Below are 12,594 nucleotides of genomic sequence, written 5' to 3' on the forward strand. Positions count from 1 at the left end.
GAAGTTATATGAAGTCACAGGATTTGGGTTATATGAAATACTTAGCAAATACTACCTATGAACACACAGAGGCACACAGATAAATACACATAAACAAACACACCCATGTGCTGAGGCCAGGCCCTGTCAGCTGAGAGCCTCAGCCCCTCCCCCACACAGCTGGGGCAGCTCACCCCTCCCCTTGCCTGTTCCAGCAAGCCTACTGTGGGGACTGGCACCATCTGGCCCTCCAAGGAGGGGCTGCTTCTAAGTTCTGGGGCTGGGGACAAGATGGAGTCGTGCTGCTATTCCTGAGAAAGCTCTGGCCACCTACCCCCTGCCTCAGTCCTCCCACAAGATCCATCCCTCAAGAAAGAAGGCTGCACGAAGAACCCAGTGTATACCCAACCCCCACCCCCTGGACTCTAGGACCCTGGCATCTACAGGCCAATGACCCGGGCTAGGAGGAGACCAGCCTTCCTCTGTCCATCCTTGACAGCCAAGCCAACAAACTAACCCATCTCCTGGCAGAGTGGGTACAGCTCATTGCCCCACTCGGGCCTGCAGCTGGCAAGTGGCAGAGAGACCTGTATCTGACCTCCCTTAGGATTCTCTGTGGACTTTTTTTCCATCATAGGGAGTATCTGTCATGCCATGACTCTGGCCTCAGGTCACTGCTCAGGGTTGGATCTTCTAGAGTCAGCTAGGTGGGCCCTAGGGAGGTCTCTCTTCCCACCACCACTGCTGCAGATGCAAGGGGTTTAGGTGGATCCAACCCTGAGCAGTGACCTGAGGCCAGAGTCATGGCATGACATATACTCCCTATGATGGAAAAAAGTCGACAGAGGAAGAGGCCACAGGGCATCCTAGGACATCCTCTGCAAGATGAGCTGGGGAAGGGAAACAGCCTGCCAGTGACATTACATCCAGGGCCTTCTGATCCAGTGGAGGGGCACAGGCTCAACCAGGAGCAGCTCTGGAGAAGTGAACTAAGAGAGGGGCAGGAGAGCAGCAGGCAGAGTCATCCTGGGAGTGCTTTCCAGAAAGAATGCTACCCATTAGAGTTCACAAGAGCAGCTTGCAGCAGTTCAGGGGTCTACGGGAGAGTGAGGCCCCTGGGAGGGCGCAGGGCAGGGAAAGGGTGGGGGCGGGGGACTCACTTCTGCAACACCGCCTGCCACTCGCCAAGCCGGGCACTGATGGGGAAGCAGTGGACAGTGCCCTGGACCTTGGCACGCCACTCCCGCATGTAGTCCTCAATGTCAAACAGGAAGGGCTGCTGCCCAAAGTTGGCGTCCACAATCTCCCCGGGTGTCTGCAGGCCTACGGTGGGGTAGAGGTTGGCCTGAGGAGGAGAATGAAATGTCAGTTGGGCCCTGAGGGCAAGCGGGGGCAGCAGGGCCTCACCTCATCTCACCCCGCACAGAGCAGGGAGGCGCTGGCTCCTGCAGGCCGCTGCTTCGGCTCTGAGCGAACTGCAACATGGCTGGGGGGGCGGGAGGGGCAAGGCTAAGCCAAGTGCTGCCCACCTCCCAAGCAGAGAAACTACTCCCCATAGTTAGAGGGAAGAAAGCAAAAGAAAAGCCAGGCTCAACGCAAAGTCTCCTTCCCCTCATTAGAGGCTGTAGCATCCCCAGAGCCCAAGGCCCCCATTTGGGACTCGGCCAGGGCACACAGAGGCAGGCCGGGCCCCACCACCCTGCAGGCGTGCCTGTGAAAATCTGCTGTAGGGGTGGGTGATGGCTCCTCTCAGAGCGATCAGGACCACAAAAAATGGGGTTCTGAGGGGGCAGGAAGGGATGTGGGGAGACAGGAAAAGAGGGGAGGAAGGGGAGAGTAGGGCCAAGGGCGTTAAGTGGTTTGGACCCCCTGACACTGGAAAAGGGTAAAGAAAAGCCCTTTCTGTCTGAGGCTCACTTAGAGGAGGATCTTCTGGCCAGTGACATCTAGGCATGTCCTCTTGGTGTGGGGCTCCCCGCTTCCCTAGCCCCTGCCTGGACCAACTTCTACCAGGTCACTCTCTCACGCCTCCTATGGCTCCCATGCTACAGCCCAATGTCTCGGCAGCCTCCTCCCCATTGTCTCTGGGCTCCCAGTCTTTTCTTCCACCTTCCATCCTCAGGCCCCATATCATTCCTATCATGTGCTGTTACCGCACTCTGGGCTCAGCCTTTCCAGCACTTGGCAGAGAGTGCTGTCACACCCACATCTGAGTGTTTCGTGTCACATCTCCACCACTAGACTCTTCCCCACTCAGGGTCAGAATTCTCCTGTGTCTGTGTGCTTCACGTAGGACCACAGCCCACCCTTTGGGGACTCCAGGCAGGAGGGAAGGATTTTGATACACAGACAGAGGTGCTGTAGTCTGAGCTTGAGGAGGGCCCTCAGATCATGAGGGCATTTCCTATTCCTAGAGCGTCACAGGGGTGCCCAGGATCCCTAAGTAGGCCCCAGGGCCAGCAAACCCTTCCTCCTTCCAGAACCAGCCAGGGTACACAGCCAGCCCAGACTCCCACCATTCTGGGTGGAGGCCCTGCATGTGACGAGGCCCGGGATGACTCATAACCGAGAAGGAGTGGGGTGCAGGAGGTGGGGGAGCCCTGAACTAAGTCAGCAGGAAAACCTGACCCTTTACCCCATAAAGCTCAAGTCTCTGGCTCAGGGGTACCCTGCATGGTAGCAGGCTCAGTCCCCAAGGGTGCTGGATTTCCTCAGGGATCTCAGATGGGGATGTACACAGACCCAGCTCCCTAACACTTCAGGAACAATTTTCTATACTCTGTCCGTGAGTCCACTGGGTATAACCCACACAGAACTGATTCAGACCAACTGAGCCATGGAGCTACCTCATCTCTGCCTACACTGTGCCCCACCCGCTGGCTGCCTCTGGAAATGCCACAAATCATGGTCACCTACTAAGAGTTGTGGAGGAAGAGCAGGCCTTGCTGCTGAAGAGAGAAGGCTGGCAGGGCCCCTTACTGATACTTTCAAGTGGATGGCACAGCACACACCGCTGGTTGGGGAGAGGGCAGGACCCCACTGTGCCTGCACTATGCCTGTCAGCCCCCAGGGGCCAGAGCAGAAGACCCCACAGCAGTACTTACCGGGAGGTCTGTGAAGGCTATACCTGCGGAGGGAAAGGAACAGTCATCAGGCCACATGGTGGATTCCCACACCTCTGTGGGCCCCCAGAGGGCCTGTCACAATGGCCGGGGGAGGGGCTGGTCACCACATCTCCCCTGCGGTAGAGGGCCAGCATGAGCCAGGGCCTGGTAGGTTTACATCCTGGCCAGAAGTGAAGTCTGATATTTGGGTATTTGTCCACAGCATTTCTATCCTCTTGGGGAAAATCTGCTAGGAAGGACCAACACCCAAATAAGCGATACTGAGGCCTCTCCAGGCCTGATCACACTCTCTTGATCCAACACATATTTAAATGGCAACCCACTCCAGTATTCTTGCCGGGAAAATCCCATGGACAGAGAAGCCTGGTAGGCTACACTCTCCGTGGGGTCGCAAAGAGTTGGACACGACTGAGCGACTTCACTTTCACTTTCATTCTGTATGCCAGGCTCTTTTCTACCCATTACCTCATCTGATCCGTAGACCAACTATGGTGCTAACTAAGGGAGTGCTTAGTTAGGTGTTAACATCTGGTGCTTAGACCAACTAAGGGAGCAGGCTTTCTTATCCCCATTTTACAGATGTGGAAAGCCAGCTTCAGCAGTTAAATAATTTGCCAGCAGTCATAAAACCAGCAGAAACTAGTCATTCGTACCAACACTGACACAGAAGTGGCGACAGAGAGGGTGGCAGCTGCCCATCTTCAGCCCCGACTTGCCCAGGGTCCCCAGAGATTCTGCACTGACAAAGCCCAGGTTAATACTGGCCTGTGTACCCTCTGAGCCTTCCTGCCGAGAAAAGAGACTGTGTTTCTAGGGACCCCAGTCCGGAACAGGAAGTGAGGGTAGAGGGGAGCAAGACCTAAAACATATCAGCAGGCCCGAGCAGGAGAGGGGCCTTGGTATATAAACCAGAGCATTCATGTTTTGCAGGTTGAGAAGTGACTCAAGGCCAAAGGAGACTCTCCCGAGGACTCAGTCTTCCTATTTTTTAAGATAAATTCTTATTACATCCTCTAGAAACTCCTAAGCTTTTGGCTTGAGAGATTTTCAAACCACTGACTACGTAGAGGTCCCTGTCTTCTCCCTCAACTCCACCCAGAGAAGAAACTGAAATCCATCAAGACAAAAGAACAGGGGAGGGTCTGAAGACAGGCCTCCCAGGAAACCTCAGGCCAGAATCCTGACAGCTAGCCAGCGCATCCCATGTGCTTCCTCTGTGCTGGGCACTTGTTTCACCTCTTACAAGGAAGCATTTAATATTCAGAACAGGCCTGGAAGGTGTATACTGTCTCTGACACTGGTTTACGTATGAAAAAACCAAGGCACAGAGAAATGTTTACATTCTTTATTGGGCTATTTTGCTCCTCAGTGAAAGAAGTTCATAAACCCATGACCTGCCTGCCTGTGGCCACTTCCAGCCCCACATGCATAGTCAGTGGTCACAAAACCAGCAGGATGGGCTCTGGAAGCCCCTCAATGTCCACCCACTCCACCCACCAGCTCTGCATGGGAGCTGCCCCCATGGATCTCCGTGTGGCCGGGCTACTGCTGCTGGGCTCCCAGGCTTGTGGAGAGGCCCACAGAACTCTGGAAGAAGGGGGAGTCCAGGCTCTATCAATTACCTGCCGTGTGACCTTTGACAAGCCACCCAATCTTTCTGAGACTATCTGACAAAAGAGGGTAATGATACACCCAACACCCCAAGAAGAAAGGAGAAACAGATTCTCTGTGAAAGCTGCCTCGTAAACTGTGAGGTCCAGGTACAAGCTGGCTGGACTTGCACCACAGGGCAAGGCACCTGCCAAGCTCCTGCCCAGGGGATGACCTACCCAGCTCGCCTAGCTCGATCTCACAGTGGCACTTGAGAAGGCATCCAGGAGGATGTGGAGAGAGGCTACTCCACCCCCTATAGAACTGGACAAGGGCGACACTGCTTCCCACAGCCCTGCAGGTCTCCAGGAGTCTCCACAAAGCCACTGTGATAGCAAGATATGAGATGGCCCACGGGAAGATCTGAGAAGTCCAGGCAAACATCCAGGAGGCAAAGAGGACATACAAACCTGCTGATGAGAAGTACCCTGAGCCAAAGACACAGACCTCAGGGATTGCTAAGGCTGAGGGTAGAGAGAACCTGCATAAAAACTACTCTAGAACTTTCCTGGTGAGTCGCTGGTTAAGAGTCCATACTTCCACTGCAGGGGGTCTGAGTCTGATCCCTAACCAGGGGACTAAGATCTCAAGGTTTGCAGGGGAAAAAAAAATTACTCTGGAAGCACAGGGACCACTTGTGGGTGAGACATCAGTCTCCATTCACTCAGAACATTCATTTGTCCTCCCGTCAAGTATTTGCTGAGACCTCGCAGGAGCCAAGCCCTGCGTGAGGCACTAGGAAACCAGCTGTAAGCCTGGCCGGAAGAGTGCTGCCAACTCCAGCAAGAGAGATGGTGTACAACTAGTAATAACACAGACAACTGACCAGTGACACACAGGGCGAGTGCTGTGACAGAGGACGAGGGAGCAAATAAAAGGAGCAGGGCGGCTGGAGGCAAGAATTGTCACTCTGTTTCTCTAAAAGGAAAAAGGTTCTGAGGCCAGAGAGCAGTCACTGGCTCACTGATCCTGCGTGAGATTCTGAAGCACATCACATTGACATGCTGGCTTGTGAGAAGAAAATAAGGTCACTAGAAGAGTCACCAAGTGGTGTATCACTCAGAGTTCATTGACCCTTCCTTTAAATTTTGTGATCTAGAAGATGCAGAGGATAGGTCAGATTCATTTTTTAGTAAAGTCTCAGCAATAACCTTGTGGGCAAGACAGAAAAACTCGAGCTTCAGAATAACATAGTGAAGTGCTTCTTAAATGGCTGGTGTCTACCTGGACAAGCTGTAGGCTGAAGAGCTCAAATCCAGCCTTGTCCTCTTCCAATATTTTTATCAGTATCTTGATGAAAACACACACAAACATGCTTACCAAAATTTAGGATAACACACAGTTAAAGACTGTTAACATGTAGCTGTTAACATATAGCTGTGGTGTTGGAGAAGACTCTTGAGAGTCCCTTGGACTGCAAGGAGATCCAACCAGTCCATCCTAAAGGAAATCAGTACTGAATATTCACTGGAAGGACTGATGCTGAAGCTGAAACTCCAATACTTTGGCCACCTGATGCAAAGAACTGATTCATTGGAAAAGACCCTGATGCTGGGCAAGATGGAAGGCAGGAGGAGAAGGGGACAACAGAGGATGAGATGGTTGGATGGCATCACTGACTCAATGGACATGAGTTTGAGTAAGCTCCGGTAGTTGGGGATGGACATGGAAGCCTGGTATGCTGCAGTTCATGGGGTCGCAAAGAGTCGGACACAACTGAGTAACTGAACTGAACTGAACAGCTGAAGAGGATACCAAATATTGGATGAGCAAGACCAAAGCAGATCTTGACAGACTAAGAAAACTGACAATACAGACCTAAAGGAAGTTTAATTATGAGAAGTGTAAGGTCTAGCATGGGGTCTATATAAACATGTACTACAGAGGTAAGTTTTTAAAAACAGTGATAGGGTCTGGCTGACATTGAGGTGGCCATGAGCTCTTTAGGGATCTAGACTGACAAAGGGTTGAGGGCCCAGAGGAGGGAGGTGCAGGTGCAGAGAGAACAACAAGTATGTCCCAAATCTCGTGTCCCACGGCAGGTGCCATGCTTTGAGAAAAGTGAGGACAAGCTGAAGAGAAGTAAGGAGGGCAGGTGTTCAGAGCAGAGAGGCAGGACTGGGCCTGGCCCAGAGAGGCAAAGTGAAGCAGGACTTGGGCAAGGACTGAGAGCCCGTAACAGTGGCCCCTGGACTCTGACAGCAGAAGAGTCAAGAAGCAATAAATGGTTGGAGTCCAAGAACAGAGTGGGGAATGAGGCCTTGCCCTGGAGCAGCGAGTTCCTTCCAGGCTGGATACCAGCACTTGCGGCTAGGTGGCCATGGGTCAGGGGAGGGTTTCCTGGACGTGCGGCTGGGTCAGCTCTGCAGCATCTGGGCTATGCTTCTGGCTGCCCACTCTGGGCCGTGGCATCTGACTGCCCTGCTGAGGAATGCTGGCTCCTGATCACCTGCCACAAGTAGACCTGATTTCCACGCAGGTCCCCTGATTTTGCCTGGGCTTGGAGAAGCCACAGAAGGGACGTGGGGAGTGGCAGCCACCTTCTGACTGCCCCTGAAACTAGGGGAAGTGAGCCTCCTAGGAGTTGGGTTCAAAGTCAAATGCCCAACTCCCTTTTGTGGCAAAGCCTCTGGCCAACCTGGCTGGTATGGTTCTGCTGGATTAGAGACCTCTGCAAACTCAGGCAGGCCTGCTCAGCAATTAGGCACCACTTCACGGCCACTCTGGCTGTGGGTTCCGCTCCCTCAAGGGCCAAAGAGTACCCACCCGTACCAGGGCAAGGTGTCAGAACAGCTGGAGTTCCCCTCTCTCTGAAGTTCTGGCCTAAGTTTCTCTGTGTGTACAGGACTGCTCTGCAAGGGATCCTCCACCTGCCTGCTGCTGCTCCTGGGTTTCTGACTGGTTGATGGCATCACTAATCCAGCTACTTTCCCAGGTTCCCTTCTCGCCAGTGTGCCCCACCTGTCACCAACCCATGCCGCGCCACGCCGAGGCCTCTGCAGGCCTGTTCTCCACTGCCTGCACCCATCACCACGGCTGGGTCTCAGGCCATCTGCCTCCTCCTCGGCCCTTACTCCAGTCAGTTTGTCCTTCTAAGTTTAACCAAAGGGACCTTTTCAACATAATTCTGTCCAAGTTGCTGTCTGTTAACCACAAAAAGGCCAGAAGAGACCTGGCCCCATCTGACTCCAGCTTGTCTGTTTACCTCCTATATTAGAGTAGCCCTCACTGTGGCTCCATAGCAACCAGCACCCGACAGAAGGGCCAGCCAAAGTCTGGGCCCAGGCAACTGGCATAGAAATCACTTCCACTGTCCAGTATGTACTAGAGCCCCTCAAACTGCTTATCAACCCTAACCCTGCTCCAGTGAGTGTCACACAGGCCAGGAGCATGACCATGACATTACTCTCCCTCAGCACTGACCCAGGCTCAATAAATGTTGTTGAATGGATGGATTAGCAAAGGGAGAACCCCTATACACTCGTTTCCCCTTTCAAGGCTCCGATGCTTAGAAAAGGCTGCAGTTCCCCAGAGCTCAGCAGAGGATATACGGCATGGCTCTGGCTTGAAAACCTGGCTTCATCAACCAAAGTGGCTCCACAGGGCAGACCCTCCCAGGTCCCCTATGTACCCACCAAGGCTGTGGCCATTCTTGGTGTAGAAGCAAGTGCCGTTGATGAGGTTGACGCAGCACCCAATCACATCTCCTGTAGTGAATGTGGGACCATAGGGCTGGCCAGTCCCCGAGGAGCAGAAGGAATGCCCATCATCACCATGGTAACCATAGGAATGTTTATCCCAACCTGTGAAGGAAAAGAGAGCAAGAGCTTAGGCGAGGTACTTGAGAGAACAAGACAGTCAAAGAAGCCCACTCAGTCTGAGCTCCAGCTTCCAGCACCTCACCAGCACACCTGGCCTCTCAGAGCTGGCTGTAGGCAGGGTCTGGTTGTGTTAAAAGAGCAGTGAGTTCAGCAAATCACTGCTCTGAGGAGTTGAGGCAGCCGTGCCAAAGAAAGCCCAAGCTGGGGTTAACAGGAACCAAAAACATACGTGCCCTGGAAGGGACTTACCAGAGGGCCATGAAACAAGGAGATGACTGGGGAAAGCCTCATGAAGGAGAAGGTGCTTGAACTGAACTCTGAGGTATATCATGGTTGCTTTTTCAACGCTTTTTCAAACTGAAGTATTATTTACATGTAATAAGATTCTTCCTTTTTAACTGACAGTTCAACAAGTTTTAACAAATATTACCACTACCACTACCAAGATATAGAACATTTCCATCAATCCAAAAAGTTTTCCCTCATGCCTCTCTGCAGCCGAGTCCATTTCACTCACCCCTAAGCCTTTGGCAACACTGATCTGATTTGTTCCTATGGTTTTGCCTTTTCCAGAACGTCATATAAATGGAATCACAGGGCTTCCCTCGTGGCTCAGGGGTAAAGAATCTGCCTGCCAATGCAGGAGACACGGGTTGAAACCCTGGTCCAGGAAGATCCCACATGCCATGGAGTAACTAAGCCCAACAGTGAGACAACTGTTGAGCCAGCACGCCACAGCTCGAGCGCTGCAACCACTGAGGCAGTGAGCCCTAGAGCCCGTGCTCCGCAAGAAGGGAAGCCACTGAAATGAGAAGCCGGTGTACCGCAACTAGAGTAGCCCCGCCTGCCACAACCAGAGAAAAACCTGTACAGCAATGAAGACCCAGGACAGTCAAAAAAATAAAAATAAAAAAATGGAATCACAGAATATGGAGTTTATTGTATCTAGCTTCTTTCACTTAGCATAATGCCTTTGAAATTCATCCACATTGTTAGGTGTACCTGTATTTTGTTTCTTTTTATTGCTGAGTAGAACTCCACTGTATGGACATACCACAGTTTGTCAATTTACTGGTTGATAGCATACAGTTGTTTCTAATTTTGGGCTAATATGAATAAAGCCCTAGACATCTGTATACAGGTCTTTGTACAGACATATGCTTTCATTTCTCTTAACACTTAGATGGGGGATTGCTGGGTCACAAGATAAGTCTGTGTTTTACTTGATAACAAAGTGTCAAATTGTTTTCCAAAGTGGCTGTACTGTGCCGCATTCCTAGCAGCAATGTATAAGTGTCACAATCTCACCAGCAATTGGTACTGTCAGTTGTTTTTCGTTTCTTCTTTTTCTCTTAAGACATTTTAATAGGTATGCAGTGGCTGTAATTTGTATTTCCCCAATGTCCAAGGACCTTAAGCATCTTTTCATATACTTCTTTACTTTCAGTTTATTAGAAAATTATTGAACTATCAATTCAAATCTTTTTTTTTGTTTAATTTATATGGAACCATTTGAAGTCATTCAGTCGTGTCCGACTCTTTGTGACCCCATGGACTGTAACCTACCAGATTCATCTGTCCACAGGATTTTATAGGAAAGAATACTGGAGTGAGTTGCCATTTCCTTCTCCAGTAAATCTTTAAAAAAAAAACTGGTTTGTAAATCTTACTGAGTTGTAAGAGTTCTAGATATATTTTGGATACAAAATGTGTTTTGCAAATATTTTCTTCCAGTCTGTGATTTGTCTTTTTCATTTTCTTAACAGTATCTTTCCAAGGCCTATTGGCATTTTTAAAATCATTTTTAAAATTTGAATATAGCTAATTTCCTGCTGGGATTCTGACTGGGATTGTACTGAATCTACAGATCAACTGGAGAGAATGGGCAGTGTAATAATATTGATTATTCAAATCCATGAACATGGTATACTTTTCCATTTATTCAGGTCTTCTTTAGTTTCTCTCAGCAGTGTTTTGTCCATTTATCACTAAATATTTCACTTTTGATGTTATTATGTTATTTTAAAATTTTAATTTCTAATTGTTTCTTATATCAAAATATAATTAATTTGGGAGGGGTGTGGGAGGATGGGGTCAAGGTTTCTTTCTGGAGTGGTAAAATTGTCCTAAAATTAGAGTATGATACCAGTTGCACAACTGTGCAAACATGCTAGAAAACCACTAAACTGTACATTTTATTTCTTTTTTGGCTGCACCATGCAGCATGCAGGATCTTCAGTAACCAGGGATCAAATCCATGTTCCCTACACTCCATGTGTGGCGTCTTAACCACTGGACTGCCAGGGAAGTCTTGGACTACCTACTCTAAAAGACTAGACTTTGTGGGATGGAAATTTCATCTCAATAAAGCTATGAACACACACAGTGCCTGATTTCTTATTCACTCATCTGACGCCCTGCACTCTTGTCAAACTCGCCAATCAGTTCTGCTGGCTTTTGTAAAGACCGCGGCGCCCGCTGAGAAAAGGTCCTGAACAGGAAACCCCACTTCCCACATACAAAGAACACATGTGTAATCCAGAGGAAGCATCACAAGCACCAGACCTGAGGCCACAGGCCGAGTTCTCAGCGTGGAGTCTCCCAAGACAGGCTATTCTGCTTCAGGGGCTGAAGCTACTAGAAACCCAAACTTCTGCTCCAGGGGCCTTTTGCCAGGGACAGTGGTGGGGCTCTCTCAATGCTGTCTGACCAGCACAGCCTTCCCTAAAGCTAAGCCCACTGCTTACCACCTCCTGAGGCCATTGGCTGTCGGGGGAAGGCTGTCCAGCAAAACCACTGTCCATTCTAGCTCTCCGCAAAGAATCCTTGCAGGGGGGCTGGCTTGCTGCTTCTATCATTCCTCTCAGAACTACGCCCACAGTTCCTGACTGATGCCCACCAAGTTCTCTCTTATGCCAGTACATGAAAGATTGCCAATGCGTGCCCTCTGAAGATTTCTATAACATTCTTTGGTCCACCCCTAGTATACTGCCCACATTCTTTATCAGTCCTGGTTCCTGTTGAGCCTCTCTGGTCACCAATCACTGTTTCTGGGGCTGTCCCTGTCTCACTCACAACTTCCTAAGCCTCCCTTCAACCCTTGCCATCAGGAATCTGAGAGATGAGAGACGACACACGTGTGTGCATACACAGGATGTGTGTTTATGTGTAGTGACTAGTTCCAGTACACTTCTTTCTCACACAAGGATGATCCTGTGTGACAGATCTTTTATGCAGATTCTATAGTCTAGAAGATAGAAGACACAAGCTGGAAGGTTTTCTTTTGTTTCTTTATTTAGCCTTCTCCAACTGAAGCAGCGGGTACTCTTTAAAAACAAATACAAATGCAACCATTTGATTTACTGAAGCTAGTGAAATCATCAGCAGAACTGTTTCCAACTTAGTCAATGACTCAAGGATATTTGTGAGCTATTTCTGTCTCAGTGTATGGGAGCTCAATAGTGATCGCCAAAACAACAGATGTTTATATTTTCAAAGACCTAAAATAAAAATTTGAGTATTTTGAATACTTTTCTTCAAAGATAAACTATGTAATTATTTTGACAAACCTACCATAGAATTTTTGGATTTTTAACTCAAGCTACTCAAGCTATAAATATGGATTTTAACTTTTTAAAAACTAAAGAGCTCAAATAAAAACCCAAAATATCTATTTAGAGTCAGTTCAGGATTCACCATCATCTCAGTTTGACAGAAAAATAAATACATTTTCCTGTTTTGCTTTTCTTCAACCCTCAAATGAATTTTTATTTAGTTATACAAATTTGCCCAGAGGAAGAAAATTCACACTTAATGTGAAGTGAAAGTTGCTCAGTCATGTCCGAATCTTTGAGACCCCATGGACTATACAGTCCATGGAATTCTCCAGGGCAGAATGCTAGAGTGGGTAGCGATTCCCTTCTCCAGGAGCATACTGAATAAGGCCTCCCAGAGATGTCTAGGTCCTAATCTCCAGAATCTGTAAAATATGCTACTTTGCATGGCAATCAAGATTTTGC

General features: G+C 49.4%; 1 protein-coding gene across 3 annotated transcripts in view; it reads right to left on the bottom strand.

The window, feature by feature from the left end:
- The window catches only part of RANBP10 (RAN binding protein 10), a 59,095-nt gene that overhangs the window by 9,391 nt on the left and 37,110 nt on the right, over positions 1 to 12,594 (bottom strand). For all 3 annotated transcript variants that reach the window (XM_065925573.1, XM_065925572.1, XM_065925571.1), the window contains exons 4-6: positions 8,390 to 8,557; positions 3,084 to 3,106; positions 1,140 to 1,324 (exon numbers count right to left, since the gene is read on the bottom strand). In XM_065925573.1, coding sequence (XP_065781645.1) covers positions 1,140 to 1,324; positions 3,084 to 3,106; positions 8,390 to 8,557 — 376 coding nt within the window. The remainder of the gene's footprint in view (positions 1 to 1,139; positions 1,325 to 3,083; positions 3,107 to 8,389; positions 8,558 to 12,594) is intronic.

Source organism: Muntiacus reevesi, chromosome 2 (genome assembly GCF_963930625.1).
Source record: "Muntiacus reevesi chromosome 2, mMunRee1.1, whole genome shotgun sequence".
NCBI lineage: Eukaryota > Metazoa > Chordata > Mammalia > Artiodactyla > Cervidae > Muntiacus > Muntiacus reevesi.